The 27550-nt window shown below is 42.9% G+C and overlaps 3 protein-coding genes across 20 annotated transcripts in view; 2 read left to right on the plus strand and 1 right to left on the minus strand.

Moving 5' to 3' along the window:
• The window catches only part of LOC139583025 (receptor-type tyrosine-protein phosphatase kappa), a 163395-nt gene extending 143465 nt beyond the window's left edge, over positions 1–19930 (plus strand). For 2 of the 17 annotated variants that reach the window (XM_071413681.1, XM_071413684.1), the window contains 22 exons: positions 378–413; positions 4740–4769; positions 6891–7051; positions 7445–7480; positions 8893–8904; positions 10082–10272; positions 11665–11752; positions 11976–12109; positions 12244–12261; positions 13004–13040; positions 13186–13283; positions 13465–13581; positions 13763–13917; positions 14281–14416; positions 14580–14729; positions 15007–15180; positions 16689–16706; positions 17037–17168; positions 17297–17422; positions 17558–17721; positions 17933–18068; positions 18712–19930. In XM_071413681.1, coding sequence (XP_071269782.1) covers positions 378–413; positions 4740–4769; positions 6891–7051; positions 7445–7480; positions 8893–8904; positions 10082–10272; positions 11665–11752; positions 11976–12109; positions 12244–12261; positions 13004–13040; positions 13186–13283; positions 13465–13581; positions 13763–13917; positions 14281–14416; positions 14580–14729; positions 15007–15180; positions 16689–16706; positions 17037–17168; positions 17297–17422; positions 17558–17721; positions 17933–18068; positions 18712–18765 — 2203 coding nt within the window. In that variant the 3' untranslated portion in view covers positions 18766–19930. The remainder of the gene's footprint in view (positions 1–377; positions 414–4739; positions 4770–6890; positions 7052–7444; positions 7481–8892; positions 8905–10081; positions 10273–11664; positions 11753–11975; positions 12110–12243; positions 12262–13003; positions 13041–13185; positions 13284–13464; positions 13582–13762; positions 13918–14280; positions 14417–14579; positions 14730–15006; positions 15181–16688; positions 16707–17036; positions 17169–17296; positions 17423–17557; positions 17722–17932; positions 18069–18711) is intronic. The other 15 variants (XM_071413688.1, XM_071413682.1, XM_071413685.1 and 12 more) reach the window with 15 other exon arrangements.
• A 385-nt stretch (positions 19931–20315) lies between these two features.
• LOC139583026 (protein THEMIS-like) lies at positions 20316–25010 on the plus strand. 2 transcript variants are annotated; one of them, XM_071413701.1, is made up of 6 exons: positions 20317–20678; positions 21111–21260; positions 21546–22007; positions 22544–23589; positions 23729–23870; positions 24325–25010. In XM_071413701.1, the coding sequence occupies exons 1-6, from the start codon at positions 20579–20581 to the stop codon at positions 24366–24368; spliced, it is 1944 nt and encodes a 647-aa protein (XP_071269802.1). In that variant the 5' UTR covers positions 20317–20578; the 3' UTR covers positions 24369–25010. The 2 variants fall into 2 exon arrangements, with proteins under 2 accessions (XP_071269801.1, XP_071269802.1); XM_071413700.1 differs by having other exon boundaries at positions 20316–20678; positions 23729–25010.
• On the minus strand, positions 24808–27334 carry LOC139583028 (protein LEG1 homolog). Its single transcript, XM_071413702.1, has 6 exons — positions 26951–27334; positions 26693–26776; positions 26394–26578; positions 25728–25849; positions 25270–25508; positions 24808–25010 (listed from the first exon to the last, which is right to left on the minus strand). Exons 1-6 carry the CDS (start codon positions 27243–27245, stop codon positions 24844–24846), a joined length of 1092 nt encoding a protein of 363 aa, XP_071269803.1. The 5' UTR covers positions 27246–27334; the 3' UTR covers positions 24808–24843.
• Between the last annotated feature and the right edge of the window lie 216 nt (positions 27335–27550).

Genomic DNA, 27550 nt, shown 5'->3' on the forward strand with positions numbered 1-27550 from the left:
CTAATTCAGAACACTGTTTATTGCATGGTTATTACACAAGATTTATTTACATTTCCTGGCCTTTATTCTGTGGTGTTTGACAGTGTTGACCATCTGTGTTAAAGTCATTAATTGGCAAACTAACAGCCCCCAGTCATCACCAATAGACAGCCACTGATGCAGAGAGTGGGTTGAGCCTATATGAACTCCTGTGCTATCTAGTATTGACTGTTAGTGGAATTGATTAAGTCCAAACTCAACATGCTTTTACTATACTTTTGTGTTAGTGTTTTCCTACTTAGACAAGTTATGGAGGAGTAGACCGTATTTTGAAAGGTTATGGGCTGATATACAATCCCAAACTTCTGTTGTTGTCTAAATGCTACTTTTCTTTTTAGTCATGGAGGCTTTACTACGAAGAATTGGTCAGTCAGGTGTGTGTTTTTATTTGTTGATACAAATATGTACACACACACACACACACACACACACACACACACACACACACACACACACACACACACACACACACACACACACACACACACACACACACACACACACACACACACACACACACACACACACACACACAGTTGGGGTCATGTTGGAGGAGGCAGGTTGCAGAGATCAGGAAGGATCTGGGGCCTTGAGAGAGTAAATTATGTCGTGCTGTAATTACTTGTGAACCTCCTATTGATTTCGTTCAGTTTTTCAGAAAAGGTTTTGTAATGAACACTGGCCTACTGAACTGTCCCCAGCACCTGTGATGAATGCTTTGGAAAGCCCACATGTTCTATTATTCTCCAAAGAAATTGAGATTGTTTTAAAGGGAAAATATCGATTACACGCGTCTATCCCCAGTCGGAGCACATCTCTACATGCTGAACAGGTTTATCAGGAACGATATGCACAGAGGAGCCGTTACCCTGCACACCCTCTCTCTCTCGCTCTCTCTCTCTCTTTCCATGACATATGGCACCATCATGTGGACATTTAACAGAATGACAGTTTTTCACCCTCCTCTTAGAAGTCAATTACCATGTAAGAATATACATATTGATATCTCACATAATTAACACAGATGATAACACCCATATAGTTCATGGGTCGTTGATGAATGATTTTTCAACTCATGTTTTTTTTCAGGTTGACCTACACAGTATCTAATCATCCAGCTTAAACAAACACATGAACATCACAATGAACTGGAATGACATTAGTGCCGATAATCCGGAGGGTACTGGAGAAGCAAATGAGGTTGATGAATGAGAGGTGTTCCTCTCATTCATACACTGAGTGTACAAAACATTAAGAACATGTTTTGCCCCGCGATTTGCCCTCAGAACAGCCTCAATTCGTTGGGGCATGGACTCTACAAAGTGTCGAAAGCGTGCCACAGGGATGCTGGTCCATGTTGACTCCAATGCTTCCCACAGTTGTGTCAAGTTGGCTGGATGTCCTTTGAACCCTGTTCAAAGGCACTTAAATCTTATGTCGCGCCCATTCACCCTCTGAATGGCACACATACACAATCCATGTCTCAATTGACTCAAGGCTTGAAAATACTTATTTAACCTGTCTCCTCCTCTTCATCTACACTGATTTGAAGTGGATTTAACAGGTGACATCAATAAGGGATCATAGCTTTCAACTGGATTCACCTGTTCAGTCTGTCATGGAACGAGCAGGTGTTCATAATGTTTTGTACACTGAGTGTACAGTGTATCTTTGTTTAAAGTGTTGGACAGTCAAGCAGTGCCTGTGACTACTGATGAGTGAGCCTTCCAAATGAATCGTAATTGGCAGAGCAGCCTCTGCGTCTCTCTAGATGTTCTGCCAATTAGGGCCTCGTTCCTAACGACCTATGCTCATTTACAGCTGTCTCCCTTCTAATTTCCCCTGCCATCCCCCTGCCATCCCCCTCTATAACCTTTCAACTTCAGAGAAATCTCATTCTGCCACACCCTCCTGCACCACAGGTCATTCCTTTAGCTTCCTTATTTATTCCCCCTTTCCCTTCCTTCTCCCCTCACTCTTTTTCTCCTCCATTTTCTTCACTGGGTGTTTAAGATTTAGTGAAGCTGGTCCAGGCTTGCTTCGTGGAGATAAGAGAAGGTCACGACCAGAGTCTTTTTTCCCCTCTGGTCGTGAGTGACAGACGTGGGTTGAGTGACAATAACAACGTTTCCTTTTCTCTGATATTATAAGAAAGTGACTTCGTCATTGCTCTTTTGATTCAAGAGTTTTGAATTATGCTACAGTAAGTCTGGCATATACAAACGTCTTTGTTCAGTATTACAAACAATTGGTTTGTGTTGGTTTGGTGTTGGTGTACTTTTGTCGTGGTTGCATAGTAGTTCAATGTTTCGTAATAGATCTAGCTAATCTATTCCCTGTGGTTTAGAATTATTTTCAGAGAGATGGGAAGGGGTTCATTTCATTGAATAGTTTTCATATAAGTCATTGGCATTAATTGCAGCGCCTGCTTTTTCAGTTTTTGGATGGCTTCCTGGTTTGTAATTTCAGCCTTAAAAAGGACTGGTGTTTAGAGCAATGGGGGTACATTGAGTGCTAATGAGCCATAAACTCCTAATCCCATTGGAATGGATTAAAAGTATTGATGGTAATTGAATTCTGAAGTATGACTAATGTCCCTTTGTCCCCAAAGTAAAGAGAACGCCTGTGAAAATCAATATAAAGAGAGAAATGCATTTGTTTTGGAACTAGTTAGCTTAACCTGTTGTGGATGTCTTGAATGTACACTGAACAAAAATAAAAATGCAACATGTAAAGTGTTCGTTTCATGAGATGAATTTCAGAAAGTTTCCATACGCACATAAAGCTTATTTCTCTCAAATTTTGTGCACAAATTTGTTTACATCCCTGTTAGTGAGCTTTTCTCCTTTGCCAAGATAATCCATCCACCTGACAGGTGCGGCATATCAAGAAGCTGATTAAACAGCATGATCATTACACTTGATAATAAAAGGCCACTAATAAAATGTGCAGTTTTGTCACACAACACAATTCCACAGATGTCTCAAGTTTTGAGGGAGCGTGCAATTGGCATACTGACTGCAGGAATGTCCACCAGAGCTGTTGCCAGAAGCCGCCTCCAACATTGTTTTGGAGAATTTGTCAGTACGTCCAAGCGGCCTCACAAACGCAGACCACGTGTATGGCGTCGTGTGGGCGAACCGTTTGCTGATGTCAACGTTGTGAACACAGTGCCTTCAGCATGAAAATGCATGGCCCCATGCCGCAAGGATCTGTACACAATTCCTGGAAGTTGAAAATGTCCCAGTTTTTCCATGGCCTGCATCCTCACCAGATATGTCACCATCGAGCATGTTTGGGATGCTCCGAATCGACGTGTGTGACAGCGTGTTCCAGTTCCTGCCAATATCCAGCGACTTTGAACAGCGATTGAAGAGGAGTGGGGCAACATTCCACAGGCCACAATCAACAGCCTGATCAACTCTATACGAAGGTGATGTGTCACGCTGCATGAGGCAAATGGTGGTTACCAGATACTGACTGGTTTTCTGATCCACCCCCCCTACTTTAAAAATTAATTAATTAATAAGGTATCAACAGATACAAATCCATAGATTAGGGCCAAATTAATTTCAATCAGTTGGCTGATTTCCTTTTATGAACTGTAACTCAGTCAGATATTTGAAATTGTTGCATGATGCGTTTAGATTTTTGTTCAGTGTAGTTGATGGTTGCTGTTGGTGCTATAGTAAACCAGGTTTAGTTGTCAGCTAGACATCCTCTCAGTCCGTCAGATATAATGAGAAAGGTGTCTTTTTCTCACACCCAGTGAGCCTGTATTTCTGAATCTCTCTTCCTCTTGTTAGTTGCAATGACTTGATTTCTCTTCCAAGATCAGGTGACCAGTAGAGTAGAACTCAATGATATACAAAGCAATAGAAGGTAATGAAGTGGATATTGGAATCTTGTAATTGCTTTGCGCAGAAACAATCAAGGTTGAAGCCAAAACGTAAATGCCGTGGCAGGATTTGTATGCTTCTTTTGTTTTCATGTTGCTTTTCTTGAATGGTCATGTCATGTGTGAAGGGAAGTTGTGAATTGATATCTGATGATTACATTACAAACACTAGTTGCTGGGGAGATGAACACTTATGGGCAAGACACAATTCATTGATCTAATACAATAATGAATACGTGGTTCCCTTATTGAAATAAACTTAAAGAAGATACTGCATCTTTAAAATGGTGGTCCATGACATTGCTTGTTTTCCAGGTAGCAAGAAGCTTGTTCTTTAGTTTGCTGCAATTTGTTTTGCAGCTGTGTATCTCCATTATGCTGATCAAGACATTACTTTTCATATGTAACACTGTAGCCTAAATCTAACGATGAGTCCATAACACCAACAGGCAGTCTTAAGACGGTCTGACTGTCCAAGTGAATGAGACAGTATTTTAATGCATGACATTAATGATTACACCCACAATTCCAAAATTCAACCAGAACAAAAAGATGAACTATTAACATGTTTGTAATGAAAATCATTTTCTTGCACACTATCTATCTTCAATTACACTGGAACATAAAACTGCATGAAGCTCAATTTGAAAGAATGCATGTAAAAAATGAAATTCAACATTAAGGAAGTTAATTCATAGAGATAAAATGTTGTACCTTTTTTTGTGCTTTTGTTAATCCGACTGATTCCCACTTTGCATTCACCAATATTTCTTTATCCTGCTGTCTCTGATTTGCGTACCAGGAGGAGCTACTATTCTTACTCATATTACCTGTAAGTAAACAGACAAACAACAACAAAACAGAAACAAACAAACCCCCAAAAATACAATGACTGCACTTGTCCTTGGTTAGTTATGTAGTGTTTTAAAGATGCAGTATCCTTTTTTCAAGTGAAAACGCATATCGCTCAGATCCAATTCCCATTGCCATTGACCAGCTCGAACATGCTTTCGAAACGCTCTCCAAACCAAAGTCATCATGACCCAAAAGCGGTGTTATTTGAAAAAAGAATGCTGCACTTTGTGTCCTGTGTTCAATCTGAGTGCATGTGGTTGTATGTCAATAACTCATGTATTTCATTCATCTTCTTCATCTCCTGGACCTCCTTTGTCCATTGAAAGGATATATGGGGTAATCTGTGTGCCTCTACACATGCACACTGCTCGTGTTGTATGTCTTTTATATCTCATAAGCCCTTTCCAATTGGTTGCTCTGATTGTTGGTGGCAGAGGGTTTCCTCTTTGGGCTGGTGTAGGTTCTTCTCCTGCTGTACAGTAGATAGTAGACAGCCATCTCCACACTGCGGTGCTTTCCACAAGGGCTGCAACGAGAGAGGAAAAAACTCCCCGATCTGTCGTCCTGATCTGCCGATGCGCTCACATGGTCTACCATTCGACATGCTTGCCATTTTACCCTCACCTCTGTGAGAGTGTGTTTAAGCTACACAGGCCTTGCATTTACCTTCCAACTCCTCTCATTTTTGTATTTCTCACAGTCATTTTTCATTTCACGCCAAGAAGTGACACCCAACCTCAAGTGAATTCAGGTGAATGAGCCTTTTCAGCATTTCAGAGATGATTCCCCCCGACACAGGATACATTTTTTTCTGTTTTTATTAAGGATTTTTTTCTCTCCATGAAATTGAACGATACTGTATCAGTTTCACAGTGAACATCTTATGCTGGCTTCGGATAGTCCCTTCAAGCGATTTTAGGACACCAAATTTGTTAGCGCTGGGGGACATTTTGACAATTATATCCTGTTAAGTTTGGAATAATTGAAAAACAGAAAGTTACCAATAATTACCTCAAATGTTAAATCAGTTTTTCCCAACGGGAAAGTGAGGTATCCTACAGTTTGCCTCTATTAAAGGTAATTAAAAGGCTCAAAATGGAAGCCGGATAATTTTCTCATGGCTCTTGATATAATTGACCCCATGCTGTGCTTGCCTATTTTCGATTCACTTCCAATTTATGATGGAAATTAGTATATTCTGTCTGTAATTGTCATTTTACTAGAACAGTATGAAATTATAGTATTTGGTCTCTTTCTCCTGCTGTCCCATCTGTCTCTTCTCTAGTACAAAGAGTCCCTTCAATTTCACTAGAGTGGCTCCTTAAAACCCCATCTCAGTGCTTTCATCTAACTGCAATCTGAAAACTCCAATCAGAGGACAATTTATACTGCAACACCTTTCTTCAGGGTGCTCGCAAAGTGGAATAAGGAACTAGGAATAGAACAGAGTGGGTCTGTGTTTTCATCGCAGTGCTCCTTTTTACAATTCAAATGTAGTGAAACTCGTAATTGCCCTTGAAATGGAAACCTCCCAGTCTTGTAGGCGTTCAATCGGCTTTTCTCAGTCAGGGGCCAATGAGTAAGTCCGTACACAATCGATTTGGCATATCAACCGATTTGGCATATTAATCTTGCTAATATACTGTATTAACCCAATCAACTCCTGTCCAGGTGAAATGATCAATAGATCATCAACCAATCAGGGAGTCCCCATTTCTCAGAATGTGTATGTCAGAGCCCAGACTGGGGATGACATGCAGCAACCTCTCACCTTAGCATGAAGCATCTACCTGTCCCCCTCAAAGCAGAAGTTACTCCTGCATGATTTTGATTCCTTTTGGATTTCCCCTATATGTTTCCTACATTGTACTGAATGATACTTGACCCTAATAATAGAGTATTTGTGAGGTTAGCACCTATTATTGGATGAAAAATACTTTTTTTTAAAGGCCGTATGTGGAAGCCAAACCAATGGTCTGTTGTCATGGGGATGAGCTTTTCTCTTTCATCTCTTTCCCTTTAGTCTTTCCTGTTGTGTATGAATAATCGATGGCAATGTGTTTTTGTGGTATTTTAACCTGCTCGTCCGATCCTTCAGGAAACTGGCCAAGAAGCGCAAAGACGCCATCGGGAACACTCGGCAGGAGATGACCCACATGGTGAACGCCATGGACCGCAGTTATGCTGATCAGAGCACGCTCCACGCTGAGGATCCCATGGCCGTCACCTTTATGGACTCCCACAACTTCAGCAACAGATGTAAGCATAATGGTCCTAAGACAGTTCCCTGGGGAACACCACCCTCCACTGATACATGATACATGTGAGAAAGGCTCCTGACAGTTAGATAATCTAATGCCTTACAATGGGAAAGACCCTAACACCAAGAAGGGTCCATGAGACAGGCTCTGAAGAGAGGTGTTAAGTTGCCCTTTAACCTTACATATTTTTACTTTAAAATGCATAATAGAAAAATCCCAAGATATGAATGAATGCCTTTAATGATTTGAACTGTTGGCACAGGATATTTTGGTCGAATTTCTTCTAATCTTATGCTCTGTTCATCTTGCCCCTGGAATTGTATCATTCAGTTGTGTGATGCAGCTTACTCAAGCCTTCTGGAATGTATTTCATACACTTTTTTCCCTACAGTGCCTAATGATCCACTTGTGCCAACGGCAGTGTTAGGTGAGGCCCTGGTGCTATATCATCTGCCTTGCCATGGCTTGTTGTGTTCCTCATGCATGTCGTTGTCACAGTCCTGTAGTCGTCCATTGTAAACCTGTAGCCGTCCATTGATTGTCTCTGTGTTGAGTCTGGTTAGTCACGTACAACTCACTCTAGCCCTGAAAATATACAGTACCACAGTCAGAATGACTAGCCTCCACATTCACTTATCCAGTAAGGGGAATAAAATAGGAATTGTTTCCAGATTTTGGATTTCCCCTGGCTGCCAGTGTAAAACAGACTTGGCCCTCAGCCATGGTAGAGTGGAGACATGGCAGTCCTCCAGTGAACCGATGAACAATCCTTCAGCATTTAGGACCCTCCTATGAGCCGTTAGAGTGGAGCTAAAGGTCCAAACCACATTCAGAGACTCACAGTCACTCCTGTATGCATTACAACTGTCGGCACGCTCCAAATCCTGCTCAGGGCATTGGTTTCAGAGATGAGGAGGGAAAACGAATTCAAACACAGGTGAAGATACACGATGGCTACATTCACCTGAGTCCTTACCTGAAGATCAACGTCCTGCATGACATGACACTTTTATAGAATGAAACCAGTCATCCTGTCACTGTGTGTAAGTCGTGCAGGCTTTGTGAGCGGGTGCCATTTTAAATCACCCTCAGCCCCTCTGGGACTTGTCTCTGTCTGTGTAGAGTAAAAAAAACACATCTGACAGTTTCTTTGTAATGGAGTTCAGCGTTCACTCGGGACATCAGGATGGAGAGTGTTAGACACTCGACACGAGCAGTGTAGTCCACACTGACAGAACGAGCAAGCCACCGCGGAGGGTCTTTACGGCTCACTGAAAACCTAAGTTTGATGGGGAATTAAAATGCCCCCTCAGGCCACAGTATTTGCTGTGAAAATGTGTTATTTTAGCTCTGTGTTCTCGCTGGGCTTGGTAATAGGAAGTGAAGGGTGCAGTTCAAGCCATGACTCAGTCTAGTATGTTAGGGCCGAATTAAGTAGTGCAAATTTGCAAATGAGTAGAAATGTCAGCTTAGATAGTCTCTACACTAGAGTGCAGCAGTTCTCTCGCCAGCTTAGTGTCACTCCTCTTAGATCCCGCCCACTGCATTAGTGTGTCTGTCAGTCACCCAATAGCTTTCTAGAAAGCCGTGTGCAGATGTGTAAGAAAGTCAGTGTTGTATACGAAGTAGGTCCTTGGGTCAGTTGTCAGTCAACTGTGAATCCCTCGTCATTGTTAGGTGATCACCTCCATCACCCTCATCTTCCAGTATTGTGCTTGAAGTCATGTCACTTCATCATATAGTATATGTATTATATATGTACTACAACCTCTGTGTGCTTACTGTTGATCTAGTGAAAAGCTAATGTTGTTTTCTTTTCTTGCTGCCCTAATTGTAAAGTGCCAATTACCGGTAAGTGTGTGTGGAAATTCTAAAGTGTCCCAAATTGGTTAATGAAAAGAAATTGATTACCAGATCGCAAATACTGGATCTCAATGCTGTTGTGTCGTTGATTGAGCCATGAAATGTGTGTGCAGAGTGTGGGTGACAGTAACAGTAGCCGACTTCCCCTCCGCTGACAGTAAATTGTGCAGGGTTCTTAAAACTGTAACTTAACATTCCCCTTAACCTGATATAGAGGCTGGCAGTAGCTCAGGGGCTAGCCAAGCAGAAAATATATAGAGCTCACGGCTCAGTAGGTAATGTGATTGCCAGCAGGTCAGTCTGGGCTTTAGAGGGGTGAAAATCCTGGCTGTAGATAACCTAGGACTCAACAGCCAGCCCCCCCCCACACACACACACACACACACACACACACATACACACAACCACATTCACACACGCAGACACACACACATCTCCACAGGCGAAATGGCTATGTTTCTCAGGGGTTGACATGGCTCAGATAAGACATTAAAGGGCACATATGGTGCCTGTCAGTCCTGTGAGCCCAGTGTCTCTCCCCTGAGAGGCTCCTGCCCTCACACTGTCGTAACTGAGAGGCCCCTGCGTTTGCCTGTCTGGCTGCTGGGAAAGACAGGCACCACTCCTCAGCTTCATCAAGCCCTGTCTTTCCCACTCACCAAGCTGACGCAACATGTCAGTTACTGCCAGGTGCCTTGTGACTTACATCCTCCTCAGAGCTTAGCTGCTTTGTGAAGGCAGGAGCCATGTTCTTTTTTGGCAAAAAAAAACATTGTTTTATAAACGTAATTCTGTAAGAGAAGAACACCCAGTCTGGTTATAATAGGGTATTAATCGTGATTTGACCCCAGGCCAGATTAGCCAAGGACAACTCCGCTCCACCATGTACTTCACATCAACGGAGTTGAGTGGAGAGGAGAGTGGACGGACTGGAGCTCCAACGTCACATAAAATTACGTTTTTTATCAAAATTAAAAATAAACGACAGATTTCAGCACCCCAAAAATAGCACGCAATTACATGAGACAATGTGCCATTGATGTGAAGTACACCGTGGAGTTTAGTTTAACTTGGCTAAGGCCAGATATGTATTCTGTGAGTGATGGTGATGATGATCCTTCACAAGCCTGTGTAATCCTCACCAGCATGTGATTTCCTTGGGCAGATGAGAACCACACTGCGGCTGCTGCTGCAGAGTCCAGTCGGCTGCTGGACGTGCCTCGGTACCACTGTGAGGGGACAGAGTCGCCCTACCAGACCGGTCAGCTGCACCCAGCCATCAGGGTGGCTGACCTGCTCCAACACATCAACCTGATGAAGACCTCCGACAGCTACGGCTTCAAGGAGGAATATGAGGTCAGACCCCCAAAGTCTACAGTACACTCATAACATAAAAAAAAATATATATATTTAATTTAATTTCACCTTTATTTAACCAGGTAGACTAGTTGAGAGCAAGTTCTGATTTACAACTGCGACCTGGCCAAGATAAAGCAAAGCAGTTCGACATATACAACAACGCTGAGTTACACATGGAATAAACCAACATACAGTCAATAATACAGTAGAAAAAGTCTATATACAGTGTGTGCAAATTAGGTAAGATAAGAGAGGTAAGGCAATAAATAGGCCATGGTGGCATAACACAGATAACACAGGCCCTAAGACTCTGATCTATATGTATAACATAGCATATTTACGATGGCCCTAATGGGGCAAGTAGCTTTTAAAATGAAGCGACAGCTCACACGCATATTAGCTAAGTGTATGAGGTCGTCAGCCGTCTTACGGACAGTCTCACTATTCAAACAGTCAACCCACCTTCAAGTTCATTCAAATACAATCTGCTTCAAATCAAACATTGAACTCCATTTTTGGGAGGTTCTTCGAAGAGAAAATATCCCAACAGTGGAGAACAAGCAAAATACCCACTAAATGTCACATCCTGTTGAGGTTCTGTGTTGCTCACTGTGTTGACTTGATGGGGCAACCACAGCCCCGCAGGGTAAGAGTTTCCTGTCAGGGAGAGGTTTGCACTGCTGCAGTGGTTTAGAGATGTTCAGTTACATGCTCCGCAGCCTTCGAAAGTTCAATGAAGAAGAAAAATAAATGTTTCAGGCAAAGTAAAGTTGTCTTGTGTGAGTATGGCTCAGCGCCGATAGTCATCTCCCCATAGATTAGTTTACAATTGGCTCATTCATCCCCCTCCTCTCCCCTGTAACTATTCCCCAGGTCGTTGCTGCAAATGAGAACGTGTTCTCAGTCAACTTACCTGGTAAAATAACGGTAAAATAAAATAAAATAAAAATAAATAAAAAATTTCACAACTACGCTGTTGTTCATTCGACTGAATTTATGTATATGCAGCTCTAGGAAGTTTAAATGTGGTGTCCAGTTCCTGTTGTAATAATTATCTCTCAAACTTTTAGGTTTTAAACATCAAACCACATGCTGCAATGCCTCTTCAATGGACAGTTGAAGTCATTTCACTTTTTAAATTGGCCACATCAGGAAATGTGGTTCCCTTTTGTCTCAATTGTTCTCTGAGATGCACCAGGTCAGACATTGAAGCTTTGAAGTGATGGTCCTTGACATACAGTACAATCGAAAAGTCCATAGAAAACTGCCCTTTGATTATATTGCGGTGCCTTAACCACAGTCTAGTCTAGACAGTAGTGTTGTACACTCTAGCGAAATGTGTTTTCTTATCAGCCTCACTCACTCGGTTCCATTCTGTTTGGTATGCAGAGTTTTTTTGAAGGCCAGTCCGCTTCCTGGGACGTGGCAAAGAAAGACACTAACAGAACCAAGAACCGCTATGGAAACATCATTGCATGTAAGTTTTGTATTTAACTTCTAAAAAAGTTGCTAGATGTTGATGCCTCCTTTTGCCTAGTGTGTTTTTAGGAATGAGCTCATTTAAATATGGCTAACCGCAACATCGGTTATCATGTACCTAGCTGTCTTTTAATCCCAAGAAATATAGAAGAATCATCTTGATTTGACTTCCTGTTAATGAAACGCAACTAGTCATCCTGCTAACCCATGTTGTATTGCAGACGATCATTCTAGGGTGATCCTGCAACCAATGGAAGACGACCCTTCCTCTGACTACATCAACGCCAACTACATTGACGTAAGTGGCGCAGCCTCCTCCATTGGCGAACGTGTGCGACACAACCGTCCTTCTCTCGTATGTGAGGCCTTCTACGCATGTCTTTGTCAACAATATGAATACAGCTTTTATTTCCCTCCTTCAGTCAAAGTGCTTGTACTCACTGACATTGTTGTGCTTTCTTTCACTCTTGCCTATGATTTGGGCTGTAGATATGGCTGTACAGGGATGTAAGTATCACTGTAGGGGACCTCACCACACCTCATGTTTCCCACTCTCCCTCCTCCCTTGTTTCACCTCTGGTTACCTCTAATAACATCTGCATGGCAGCTGTACGAGATGTTAGACCTCCTTTCGTCTCCCCCCTTTTTGATTTGATCCCACCATGCTGTTGTTCATCCGCTTCTCTCATTTCACATGTCCTCATGCCCGACGTGTACATCCCTGATCCGTGTGCTACTGTTCTCGATAGGAATATATACAAGATGGTGGCCACCATTTGTTTTCCTTTGTTGCCTCCCCGCCTGTGCCTGTACCCAGCCAGATCCAATCTGATGGGGATCATTTAGGGTGTTAAACCTGCCGACTCTATGAAGCAACTTGCTAATAAGTAGCCAACTACAATAATGTATTATTCCTACGAAGTAATCGCTAATGTGAAATTCTTGGCAATAAAACACACCAGAGTTGAGCTTTACAGAGAATAAACGTCCGTTTAATTGACAGATACTCAAAGCACAAGTAGGAAACGTGCTCTTATTGAAGGTGTATTTCAGTAAATGAATTAATGCACGAGAACAGCTCTGTGCATATTAGTGCATAAAGCCATTGACTCTCATGACGATATATCACATGCCCACCTAGCTGGGGTCGAGGCACGGTATGCTGTGTAGTAGTCTGCTGTTGTTGCAACACCAAAATAAAAGTCTTAACCGAATGATCTTAACATATTGTGTGTGTTGCACTTTTCAGGGTTACCAGAGGCCAAGTCACTACATTGCAACCCAAGGTAAGACAAAGTTCTGCCTTAACCTCTAAAGAAGATTTGATGCTCATATTGTATTTTCAGCATTGAGCAATTGATCTTATAAAGAGTTATCAGATTGTATTGTATTTAGTTCAGAGATTGATTGATCGATTGTTGTCCTCTCCAGGGCCTGTCCATGAGACAGTCTATGATTTCTGGAGGATGGTCTGGCAAGAGCAGTCTGCCTGTATCGTCATGGTCACCAACCTAGTGGAAGTTGGACGGGTAGGTCATAATATCATATTGCTGTCAGACCCCAAACCACAGGAGACCAATGTAGGCGTCGGATCAGTCTTCAGATATTGATCTGGCATACTATATATCTGGGCACCTATTGTGTGCAAGTATGTGTAGTATTTAAAGACGTCTTTTGTTTTAAATGAATGAAATGCTTATGTTCTTGTAGGTGAAGTGTTACAAGTACTGGCCCGATGATGCTGAGGTCTATGGTGATTTCAAAGTGACATTTGTGGAGGTGGAGCCCCTTGCTGAATATGTGGTCAGAACGTTCACCTTGGAGAGGGTGAGTCAGTCATATTCAACAGTTTGGTCAACAACAGCTAAAGGGGCAATCTGGGATTCACCGCTTTGTTATTGCTTGAATCCAAGATTGCCCCTTAAAATCAACACACGTTGCAAATGTGGAAGTCATACTGAACCCAGACCAGTTGTTACCTAATAACCTGTATGCTCTCTGTCATCAGAGAGGCTTTAACGAGCTGCGTGAGGTGAAGCAGTTTCATTTCACCGGCTGGCCTGACCACGGAGTGCCCTACCACGCTACAGGCCTCCTCTCCTTCATCCGCCGGGTCAAAATGTCCAACCCCCCCAGCGCTGGGCCCATCGTGGTGCACTGCAGGTAAGCCCCTAACGCGACACTTCCTCTACGCCAGACCGCCTGAGAAAACAGGTGCATCCGATTTACTTTTCTTTGATCTCTCATGCGACACTGTCATATGACTACGAAATGAGTGCACCTGAACTAACTAGCACGCTTCAATGTCAGCCACTGCTAAGCTAGCTAAGATATCGCCGTGGCCCCTTGGCAGGATGTGGTTGTTGTGGATTTTGATGCACACACTTGTAAATGTAATCTCGTGCACAAGGTATCACATTGTTGTGTGTACTGCACAACGGCTGGGTATGTAGGCCGTAGCAGAGCGGTGCTACGCAGCCCCGTGCTCACCTCCCTGTCCTCTCGCTGCCCTCTCACCTTGGTCAGCGCCGGAGCCGGACGCACAGGCTGCTACATCGTCATCGACATCATGCTGGACATGGCGGAGAGGGAGGGCGTGGTGGACATCTACAACTGCGTGAAGGCCCTGCGCTCCAGACGCATCAACATGGTACAGACTGAGGTGACTACTAGATCCACCCCCCACCGCCACACACCTCGCCAATTAACATTAACACCATTCGCCATTGCTGTACGTCTGTTCATTTCATGCTACTGTATGCATGGACTGTCTGGAGACGCAGTGCCTTCCCCTTGCTGAGTGTGTGTCTGTGGTCCGGCCACAGGAGCAGTACATCTTTATCCATGACGCCATCCTAGAGGCCTGTCTGTGTGGCGAGACGGCCATCCCCGCCTGCGAGTACAAAGCAGCTCACTACGACATGATCAGGATAGACTCACAGAGCAACTCCTCACACCTCAAAGACGAATTCCAGGTACTGGAAGCCTTTCTGAAGCCCTTTCATATTTACGGTGGCACGATCCGTGTTTCAGTCCTCAGTCTTTTATAGCCTGACGTTAATCATGTGTCGTACAACACTAAAAGACAACAATAAAAATATGGAAATAGATCATGGGTGCATCTCAATGGCACTTTATTCCCTTTGAGTGCACTACTTGGAATAGGGTGCCATTTGAGATGCATCCAATGTCTTCTAACAAACGATGTTCCCTGTCATTTTTGGGGTTTCATGTTATTTGTGTTGTTTGCAGACCCTGAACTCGGTGACCCCTCAGCCGCAGCCAGAGGACTGCAGCATCGCCCTGCTCCCCAGGAACCACGAGAAGAACCGCTTCATGGACATGCTGCCTCCAGACCGCTGTCTGCCCTTTCTGATCACCATCGACGGGGAGAGCAGCAACTACATCAACGCTGCCCTCATGGATGTAAGTGTCCTCTCCCCTCGTGCACACGTAAACACACACACACACAGTATACACATGCACGTACGCACGCAAACACATATGCAAGCACGCACAAATACACAGACATACACACTCCCTCGGCTTTACTAAGTGCACTGGACGTTATCTGAATGTGTAGTAGAGACAGAAAGCTAGAGACAAATCCAGGTGTATACTTCTGTTTTGTGTACTCTTTTGGAAAATGTAGAAGGACTGATATTCATTGTATTTTTAACATGTGCTCAACAGTTTCTGTTCTTTTTGGGCAATCCTTCAATTATTTTCTCATAGTGCAAGTAGTGATGTCGATGAAAATATCAAATAAAAATTTGCTCAAATTAATTGAATTTTTTGGAGAAAGTTTTGGTCATCTATCTTTTCAACAATGTAATTTGTTGACATTATTCTTCAAGATGGCTATTGATGTGGTCCTAAATTACACTTGAGCTGTTAAACATTTTGGGTTTTCAAATAAAACAAAAGTCCCCCAAAAAGTTTGACCCGTTTGATAAAAGGGCGAGGTAAGTGAAACAAGTGCAGTGTATAACCACATGTTATTTTATTATTAATTCTACCAATAATCCAGCTGGTAACTTCTACTACAGTATCCACATAATACAACAGAATGCCTAACTATTTGACCTCTTGGATCAGGATTCTCTAAGTTTGATATCAGGATCTGTGCCAGAAAGTGAATCCATCTCCTGGGAGTCATCTTGTCATAGCTGTGTAATTGAGAAAAGGGTCAGCTATAGCCTTTTTTTTGCAATATATTGCATATGGCAAAGAGAATGTGGTTGGTGACCATACTAAACATGACCCTGCTCTTTTTCTTCTGTATTGTACAGTGTATTTTATACAAAGAGGTTGAATTCAAATCCTCTTCTCAGTCCTTGCTAGAATTCCAATGGACCCTGAAACAGAACTCTCAAAAGAGACTCTTGCTAAATACTCTGAATGAGACAAACCGCAATGAATAAATAATAAACTATGTATTGACATGGATCCTCGGAGATGACATAGATCCTGGGGGTATTGACATAGATCCTGGGGGTATTGACATAGATCCTGGGTGTATTGACATAGATCCTGGGGGTATTGACATAGATCCTGGGGGTATTGACATAGATCCTGGGGGTATTGACATAGATCCTGGGGGTATTGACATAGATCCTGGGTGTATTGACATAGATCCTGGGGGTATTGACATAGATCCTGGGGGTATTGACATAGATCCTGGGGGTATTGACATAGATCCTGGGAGTATTGACATAGATCCTGGGAGTATTGACATAGATCCTGGGAGTATTGACATAGATCCTGGGAGTATTGACATAGATCCTGGCAGTATTGACATAGATCCTGGGAGATGGTATTTCATGTGCACAGAGAAGCAGAACTTTGCCAGATGATGATCTTTTTTATTTGGAGGGTAATGTTAAATCACTTCCTCGTACGCTTCACAAACTTTTGGACTTTTTCTAACCAAGCCGTCAGAAGAATACCAGGTAATTTCTGAACTTTTCACTTCTGAATATTTAAATGCTTCTAACTATACTGGATTTGTTTCATGGCTTAATTTAGGTGTATGTTAGCAGAGCTTCATTTAATGTATATACTATTGCTAGAAGCATGCCCACCACATGGATTGCCCTGGTTTAAAAAAAACATTTATCATTCAAACATCAGAAATGTCTCCACATTCCTTGCATGTTCATATATGCACACATTGTTCATTCTGAGAGGGATCCTATCTTCAGTATGTGTTCTCTGTAAATGTCTGCAGACTCAGTGCTATGAGATGTTACATGGTTCCTTGTTGACTTCCTCCACCACAGAGCTACAGACAGCCAGCAGCCTTCATCGTGACCCAGCACCCTCTGCCCAACACGGTCAAAGACTTCTGGAGGCTGGTGTACGACTACGGCTGCACGTCCCTGGTCATGCTCAATGAGATTGACCTAGCGCAGGTAATGCCTGACCACTTCCCCCTCCTGCATTCACTGCTGTGGACCCTGATTCCAAATCGCATTATTGTGTATTGAGTGAAGGTAGGCTACACGTCATTGCTAAGGTTGTTGTTGTTGTTGTCAATCAGGGCTGTCCTCAGTATTGGCCTGAAGAGGGGATGCTTCGCTACGGTCCTGTCCAAGTTGAATGTATGTCCTGCTCCATGGATTGTGACGTCATCAGCCGTCTCTTCAGAATATGTAACCTCACCAGAGTAAGTGCTCCACTATCTTGTTGTTTTTAGTCGCTGCCATCGAGGTTGATGGTTTGATTGTTATAATGTTATGACGTTCAGAGTCGGAGCCAAAATGGCTGCCGTTGATAATGTATGTGTCTGTGTTTCGCACAGCCTCAGGAGGGCTACCTGATGGTGAGGCAGTTCCAGTACCTAGGCTGGGCCGCCCACAGAGAAGTGCCAGCGTCCAAGCGCTCCTTCCTTAAGCTCATACTGCAGGTGGACAAGTGGCAGGAGGAGTGTGAGGAGGGAGAGGGACGCACCATCATCCACTGCCTGTGAGTGTACACACAAACACACACACCCTCCACCACCACTACCGCCACTACCACCCACACACAAACACCTCCTACATGTATACAAATAAAAATCCCATCATCTCTCCTATCTGCACCCACCGCTTGTATTTGCCAAGTTTGGCAGTTGTGTAGAATAGCATTAGTCACCCAACCAACCTCCCGTTACCACCCTTGTGTTCCTGTGCTGTAGGAACGGAGGCGGCCGCAGTGGCATGTTCTGTGCTATCAGCATCGTGTGTGAGATGATCAAGAGGCAGAATGTGGTGGACGTGTTCCACGCCGTCAAGAGCCTGAGGAACAGCAAGCCCAACATGGTGGACAGCCCGGTAAGACAGGCCAGCAGCTGACTCCAGCTCAGTCAAACTGAGTTTCCCCAACAGACGCATCTCTGACTCATATAGTGCCAGTATATTAGCATAGGCCTACGCCACCTCTCATTTCTGGTGATATTCACTTCTGATATTTTCTGGAGAAATTTGGAACCAAGCCAGCCAATAATATGAAGGTATTAGAGAACAGATAGGAACACCTCATGTTAGATTTGTTTTGCAGATGGTTTGGGAACAAATTATAACCAGGTGATATTGACAAAAAATATAGAACAATGATAATGTTATGGACCACGGACAAATGAACAAAAGAGTCTGTCGAGATTATGAAATAAACTGTTGTGGGTAAACATGAGAGACACCTTGCCACATCCTTTACAGGAAGATGTAAAGGATGCCTATGCATATGTCTGCAGCCCTGTGTCAAAGTCACCTGTTAGCTCCTCAATTCACTGCCAGAGAATAGTTAGAAATAACATATGTTTATGTTCAGAATTGAATATGCCATTCAGTAGTGATTAATCTTGTTATCACCATGTTATTAGTGTATTGTTCATCGTATACGGTTGTACTGTAGCATTGTGTTTATCGTGTTTTAGCACCACAACGGTTCACACATGATGTGTTTTCATCTGAACAGGAGCAGTATCGTTTCTGCTACGACCTTGCTCTGGAGTTCCTCGAGACATCTTAGCCAAGAAGACGGGACGAAACAGAACTCCAGAACCTGGTAGCCATTCCAACACTACAGATCCTTTGGAGGTGGGCATCGTTGACTAAGCCTATACAGACTGCTATAGATGGTTTTTGGATTTCTTTTGAAAACTCTTTAATGTTTCTAATTGTACTGGGAGTATGATGTGAGTGGTTTGTAAATGTCTCCATTGTACTTCGCCGTGTTCAGTGCCAGAGAGACAAGTGTCGGCCACTAGGCCACATTTGCTTCAATGTCTTTCGCAGATTTAGTTATTTTTTACGTGCAGCCATTGTAAAAAAATAAAATAAAATGGGAAACACTAATGCCAAGGTGTTGCATGCTAAAAACGGTTTTTTATTTTTATTTTTTATATTAGCAGCATTATTGTCAACGAACAATATATATCTATATATAGAAGTCAATCACAAATGTGAAAGAAAAAATTACAGCTCTCTATAAGTGCTGACATGTGACATTGGCTTGGTAATGTTTGTATCGTGGACTGATGGCTGACTCATTTTGTTTTTATTTTGTAGCAAATCTTAATCATAAGCCAAAGACTTATGTAAATATGTCTATATGGATAAAGCACATTGTTTGTATCTATCGTTTACTTACATTCCTTTTTGAAGGCTAAAAACAATCATCTTCATTCCATGTTTACCTATGCCTTTAAACTGTAAACATTTAATGTCGTTAAAACATTTAAAGTTTTAAGGTAAATTTCAGTAGTAGTATCTTATTTTCAATGTTTTCTTATCTTCTGTGTGATGTTACAGTGGTTAATTTGTGTAAAACATGCTTGTGAATTCTACCCATGCAGATAGAATATCAGAAGGGCAAGTGACAACCATGAAAGAGTTCTATTTTTTTTCTGATGATCTCCTAACCTGTATTGGTATTTTGGAAAAACAAAAGGAACATGGTAGAGAAATAAAATTAATTATAATCAGTATTAGATACAGCTTGTTAAGATGTAAGCCAACACAGCAGAGGCATGTGTTGGGGCAGCCATACTGATTTGGGACATGAGTGGACCTCCTGGAGAAAAGGAAACAAGTCATTATCGTGTGGAGTTTAGTCATGTTTCATATATATTTTGTTTTTGTCTGTAATTGTTGGCTTATTGGCTGTAATAAAAAAAAAAAATATTTGAATAAAATGTAATTGTGTAAGACATCATTAGTATCATCACAGGGGAGTATGTTTGGTTTAGTCATATGTATCATACATTGGCCCACAACTGTTCAGAAACTATGCACCTAATGATTATTTTAATCTGGTCACTAGATATTAGATAAAAACAGATATTTTTGTCTGGAGACGTGCTGTTTTTTTTGGTCAGTTCACCTTTAATCCAGTGCTTTCAGAAAGAAGTGCAAGTCACTAAAGACTTACAATTGGCATTTTTCTGATTTTATGTTAATCATTGTTACTGTGACTAACTTATTGTTGGTCTGTGGCAATGTTCTCAGGCTGGATTCCCACTGATACAACCTAGCTACTTAGTGAGTTGTGGTTAGTTAGCTGTCTCTGGTTTCCGGAGGCAGAGTGAGGGCTCCTGTAACCTCTGCTGTTGCACTAGTGACTCATACGAGGATGCTTTTTCTTTCTGTGTCACTGATTCGCGTTGTTCACTGTGCCTGACTATGCTATAGAAAGAGAGCCTTAATACTAAAGGATGAGCCCTGGCACACAGGTTACTTGGCCTTAACACACCTCTGGTCAACTTTTTGCTGACCCATGGAGAAGGTGGCGTCTCCTCTCTAGGTTTCCTTCGGTATACTTGTCCGTGTCACCCAGAGATCAAATGAAAAGGATGGCTATGACACTGGATAAGTTCACCCGCTCGGTGGATGCCAAGTCTCTCCCTAGAGTACTGCAGATGCAATCTGGATATTATTTCCAAGGTAAGACCGAAGACATCATTAGCCCTAACTTTACTCACTGGACTGGCATTTTGGAATAAAAAATGATGTAATGTGAATACAAATTAAGATTAACGGCTCACAGTGTATGAAGTATTTTAACATACAAATGATATAAACATAAGGTATTTCATGTTACAAAATTCAACATAAAACTGTTGACGAGATTATTATTGGGGCAAATTGTGTGCTAACACTTTGTGCTAACTTTCATGAATAAGCCTTTATAAATGCTTATAAATGTGTATACATTAATTATTAATGCTTATTCATGATAGTTATTAAATGTTACTGCCCTTTACTTATTTTCTGACTTACTTGGATCCATTACTCCACAAGGAGAATAGACTGTCGACTGTTCTTAGATCCATTCAGTGCCACTACACTAGATCCATTGAAATGACTTTCTACCAGGTTCTGGGTATGAGCTGTATGGAAGAGAGGGGAGTTTCTCCTGCGGAGAGCTCCTGAAGGTCATTGGGATCAGTGTTACCAGACTCATAGTGGAGCTTCAGTCTGAGGGATCCAAATCCATAACAGTCGATCTATCGCTTGAATACCCAGGTGGGCCCGAAACATCCAAACTGTACCTTGAATATGAAATCTATTTTTTTTTAGGTCAAATGTGTACCTTTATAAAGCATTCTAATGTAGATTGATATATTCAGATTTTAATTTCTTAATAAATGGCTTAATTATTGGGCTTTACCATGTATTGCCGTTTACAGTATACATGTCAATGTCCAAACTTCTCTCTCGGGTTAGAAAGGGACCTTATCAACATGTGGTTTTGTGCATTGTACCAATAAATATAATTTAATATATTGCTTTGCCTGCCTGTATTGTCAGGCCTTTTCAGGATCGTGACCGACAAGAGGCCATACACCAGTATACAGGAGATTGTTGACTCAGTGCGTATCAGCCCTGAGTGCCTGGGCCAACCAGAGTTCTACTGCCCTGAGAAGCTACAGCTTCCTGAGGGGACCATCCAGGCAGAGGAGAGCTTCAGACTCACTGCTCTTAGGACAGAGCACGGAGACAGCCATGTTGTCTGTGAGGTCACGCGGAAAGACTCCAAGCACATCTTCACTGTGAAGCTCTCACACACTGGGGAGTTCTATGAGTGTGCCGACGACCAGTTCTACACCCTCGGGGAGCTGGTGGAGTGGAAAATGTGCAAAGGAAGGAAAAGGACAGTGACTTGGGCCAAGTCTTTGCCGTCAAAGGAGAAGTGCGTGTCTGAGTTGCCAGAGGACTACAGTGGAGAGTTGGTTCTCACACCTGTCTATGAGCTTCAGACGGTATCCAAGTGTGAGTCTCAAACGGACCATTCATATTCTCACTTTACATCAAAGTTATGTGGAATGAAAAAGGCTTTAATTGCCTGATTTTAAAAAAAGTCACAAAATGTATTTAATGTTTTAATTGCATTTTTCTCATCTCAATGTTAGTTTTCAAGTTAAAGGGAACACACTGCAATATTGACAACTAATGTTCATGAAAGCTACACTGGTCTTAGGATGTTTCAGACACACAGACACAAAAGTAGTCAAAGTTTTGATGTGTAGTCATCATGATGTTCAGGCAATCACGATGCATTGCTACTTTTTAGAAAAAGCACAACAGAAAACTTTAGTCAAAGCTGCAGTTCAACGGATTTACTAATGTCAAACCTTTGGCGATCAATTCAATGACTTACATCATATGTATATATACTGCATTATGTATATATATTTTTGGAAAAACATTTGAATCAGGAATCTTGTTGAAACATTTCTTACAGAAAAGTAGCCTATCATAGCTTGTGCTTGCATACTAAACAAAAAGAATACATTTTTTGTTCACAGTTGGGAAGAATGTTGTTTTCATCCCGTCCACCCTGGATGTTGAGGTTTTGGACGTTACAGAGGAGTGTGACAGTGCCTGTTTCATGCAGCCTCTGTCCTTCCGTGATGTCTTTGCCAAGCCCAGCGAGTTCTTCCCCTTCAAAGCAGAAGTCATCGAGCCACCATCACAAGTTCAGGAGGAATTGGGTTTCCTGAAATCCTCTAAGCAGGTCATTGTCCACAGTGCCTACCAGGCGAAGAGAATCCTAGCATCTGAGATTCGCAGCGAGGCCCAGAGACGCTTCCTCATCCCAGTGTCTTACAATGGCAGGTTCAAGCGCAGGCCCCGGACATTTCCCACAGCGTATGATCTGGAGGTGGCCAAGAGTAACATGGAGCAGCTGCACGTAGTGGCCACCAGGGCCTTTGAGACCCACTACGAGGGGCTGTCCTCGGTGCTGGTGGGAGACCAGTACCTGGTACACAAGATGGAGACAAGCGAGGTGATCTACGGAGACAAGAGGAAGACGGTGGAGGCCCTGGCCTGTGAGAAGATGGTGGGGAAGAAGTACGAGGCCGTGTTGATCCCCATGTGTCTGGACGGGGGTTTTGTGGAGGTGGTCCACGACAAGAAGCAGTACATGCTCTCAGACATCTGCCACAGGTTCGCCCTGCCCTTCAACGTCAAGGTGTCCAGGAGGGACCTCTCAGTGAAGGAGGACCTCTTGGCTGGGGCCACGGGGCTGCAGTTGGAGGAGGAGATCACTGACCCTTACCTTATTGTTTCCACCCTTGACCTGGCGCAGTGTTGGGAGGTGCCTGTCAACCGCACCAACATGGCCTTGCAGCTTCTGGAGCGGTGGAATGGCCCAAAGCTGACCCAGGGCGAGGCCGTTCGCTCAGCTGTAGAGGAGATAGGAGAGGACTGCTACTTCACCCTGAGGAGGTATGTCAATGCAAGCGTGCTGCCTCCCCCTCGACCACCCAAGAGACCCCAAAAGCACTCAGAAGATACAGTGAAACTGCCGCCTCCCAGGCCGAAGAAGCCAGATCCCCCCTCTCCAAAGGTGAGTCGATCATCCATTGTATTTTATGCCTTAATAAACAATAACAACAACAATAGCTATCAGATGTATTTTAACAAAAAGTTATATTCAATCGATTACAGTACTAATTCTTTGTGTGGTCTGTGTTATTATATTGAAGAGCCCACATACAGCCAATACAGCCAAACCAGCAGTGCCTACCTCTAGAGCATCTAGCTGTGCAGAACAGAACACCCCTCCACCAAGAAATGAAACTTCCAAAACAAGTCTGGTCACAGTGCCTGATTCAGGCCCACAAAAAGGTGTGTCTATGTTTCTATATTCTATCAGAATACTTTTGTTGAATATTCAACATGCTTGAAGGATAGTGGTAAGCAAAATTGCAGCAGACTCATTTTGCTACTTAACTTAATTGTCAGCTGTCAATATAAATACATTCTAGATTTTGGAAAGCAACCGATAACTAATATTATATACTGGGTGGTTCGAGCCCTGAATGCTGATTGGCTAACAGCCATGGCATATCAGACCGTATACTGTACCATAGGTATGACCCCAAAAATAATTTTTACTGGTCTAATTACATTGATAACCAGTTTATAATAGCAATAAGGCACGTCGTGCCTAAGAACAGCCCTTATCCATGGTATATTAGCCATATACCACACCTCCTCTGGTCTTATTGCTTAATCAATCTCTATGTCAAAAGCTTGACTTTGATTCTCATGCCTTGTTGTGTTTGTGTTCTCTCCTCAGCCACCGGTGAAGAAAACAGTCCTCAGCACAAGACAATTAAATAGGATGATGATGGCACTAATGATTATGAATACATTGATGAGGATGAACTTGCCAGCGTCAGGAGAAAATTGAATGACCAAAGTATTCACAGCAAGAGAAAAACAATAAACACATATGCCATGCAGACTGTGAAACAGGTTTAGGAAATAAGAGAATCAATGGATATCTTTAGGATGGAATAGAATCAATGGATATGATGAATATCTGATACATATCCAAGCTTAAAGTTTGAGTGTGAAGATCAATGAACATTTTGGCATGTGAGATATAATATTCAAATTTCAAGCAACATTTATTTATCTTTGTTATTATGCACTTTATACTGAGCCACTCTTCCATGTAAATGTATTAGTATAGTCATACAATAAATACATTGTTTGTACATTAATCAACAAGGTCTTTTGTCTACCGTGGAAAAGGAATAATGGCAAACACAGGAAGTGTAAATGAGCACAGTATGAGTTTTATTCATTGGACTTATGTGCTGAAGCCTGAGCAGCTGCGGGTCATCTCTGTCAGAATGGAGACGAAGGTGGAAACAGCGAATTTAGGGTCCAGGATCAGATTCTGTAGGAGCTCCCGGCCCTTCTCCCGAGCCTTGTCAGAGCACATGGCTGAGCGCCACATCTTAACCGGAGAGCCCACTGTCACAAGGTGAACAACAACTGGTTAAGAAAATGTGATCAAGTAACCTGATGCAACTGAATTGGTACTGTAGATCTAACAATTTCAATACACTTCATACATGTCACCACTAGAGGGAGACTATAGACTTCATTTTATCACTGACTGGTGTCTATCATCTCAATTTCACTCTGAAATGTTCCTCTACTCTTCATACAAAGAATAATAGAATATATCTTTTAACATCCATCTTGGGGGACTAAAAGTAAAAGTACTCACAAAGAATCGTGTTCATCCTGGCCATCCAGCCAAAGATATAGAGGTTGTGGTTCTCCTCTGTGCTTAGGTCAGCTATGTTAGGAGCGCTATCCCCCTCCTGAAGCACCCTGCTGGGCAGAGGTCTCATGAAAAGCACAGAGTTATTCAGGCTGGACTGGAAGTACGCAGCTGCCACGTAATCTGCAGCGTTCATCCAGCTTTTGGCGAATGCAACCTCTGGGCTGGAATAGTAGCTCATCCTGTAACAAAGATCAAAGGTGTGATTACAAGGACTAAATTGGGACTCAAAAGATTGAATCAATAATCTTTTTAATAAATAATAATCAATAATTAAGGTAAAAGCTGATTGAAGGACAGAGTCCTATATTTAATTGAAACTCAACATTGTGTCAGAGTACCAGAGTACCAAAAACGAAGACAAATGGTGATGACCTGTATCACTTAATGTTTCTACTCACTTTGCCTTGCAGCTGGATGAGGCAGTATTTAAAGAGAGCGTTTCACCTGCCCAAAAGGCACCTAGAATCTGGTCCCTTTTCTCAAAGTCAGAAATCTCAGATGCGCTAACATCTTTCAGGGTCTAGGATGGAAAGGTAGCATATTATAAACCAAGAACAGCAAATAATTCTATGCATTCACCAATGGGTCACATATGAACAGTGACTTAAGGGCTCGATTCAATCAGATCCACTTGGCGGTGCAGCTATCAGAGCCACAAGTGGCTCCTCGTTATACTTAAAGCGGACATTGCTATTTACAAGTTTGAACACTGGAATGTGAGACCTAATCTACACCTCGATTAGGGTGATAGAAGTCATTATTTCGTTGAATGATTGTTAAATTTAAGCGTAATTGTTTCTATACGGCCGTCACCTTTGCGTTCTGAAAGCGAGTTGGACGGGTGTGGCTTCACGATCACAAGAGCAGCTGCTCACCGATCTGACGGCTCCAACATAGTTCCACTTCTGACAACTGCCAAAACATCCACTACACGGGTGTCTGCTATTGACGATTGATCTGATTGAGTCTAGGCCTCACTCAACTAAAATAACAAACCGGTTTTATCTCCTAGGGCAAGAAGGAACATGCTTCCCATGGGGAAGGAGGTTCATTGAATAGCTTACCTGGAAGAATTCTTCCCATTTGGCCATGAGGTCTGGGTTCTTAGCAGAGCAGTCTGTGTAAGAGGTGCAGTAATCTTCAGCTGCCTCAGCTGGTGCCTGTACCTGGACCTGAATGAGACCATCTCCAATCAGGCCTTTCTGCACAGCAGCCAGGAACGGGATCACTGAGAGGTAGTAGTTCACACCTGGGGAGGGAGAGAAGGAGCGAGAGAGAGAGAGAGAGTTTACTAATGGTCTGTTATTGAAGTGTAGGGCTACACACATGGCCTGCGTGGTTGAATATGTGTCACAGTGCTTACATGCCCACCAGCTATTAGTGGAAATACACATGGGATCTCCTTCCTGTCCACATATTGTATCGCCAGTGGGGTCAACCAACCGCCCTACGGGAACAGAAGCGCATTCAGTCACATCACTTTCCCCATGAAATCCTTTGATAAACCATCTGATCGAGACAACTGAGAAACGTAGTCAACATTATTGTGTATTACAGTTATCACAAAAACAATGTGCATATATTCAACTCCCCAAAGCTACTTAATGAAGGCCCGACATACCTGACCTGAGTTTCCAGGCCAGCTGCAGAGGCAGGCCCCACAACGGGCTGGCACTGTCATTGGTTCCCATGGAGGCCATATACTTGTCAGTGGAGCCCACCAGTATCCTATACAGACTCATCCTCTGCAGGGCATTCCAGGGGTTGATTGTGACTACATTGTCCGCCTGAGGCAGGTCCGACAGCTGGCTGGGTGCCTGGTCCCAGAGGATGGGGAGGCCATTTTCAGTGAGCACTGCTGCGTTGGCCCACAGGGCAACTAGCTGAAGCAGGGAGAGGGTCCAGACACACTGCATACTGGCTACACCTGGATAAGTAACAGTTCCCCCTTTTTGTACTGGAGTGGTCAGTGCACTTTGGCCTCACAACATCGCATGATAGAGAAGGGGGGTCGGGGGTAAATCCACTGTAAACAGTACTTATCGTGGCGTTTTTTTGTCCACTCAGCACTTTTGAAGAGCCATTGGACAAAGGTCAGAGAAACAACCAAAACAGTTATGTCAGCCCTCAGCAAACATGATCTATAGGGAAGGCAAAGGCTTCAGGCATTGATCAGTGATTTCATCATTCGAAAAGAGCATGTCTATTCTCCCCTGTGATT

The sequence above is a fragment of the Salvelinus alpinus genome, chromosome 8 (genome assembly GCF_045679555.1).
Source record: "Salvelinus alpinus chromosome 8, SLU_Salpinus.1, whole genome shotgun sequence".
NCBI classification, from domain to species: Eukaryota; Metazoa; Chordata; class Actinopteri; order Salmoniformes; family Salmonidae; genus Salvelinus; species Salvelinus alpinus.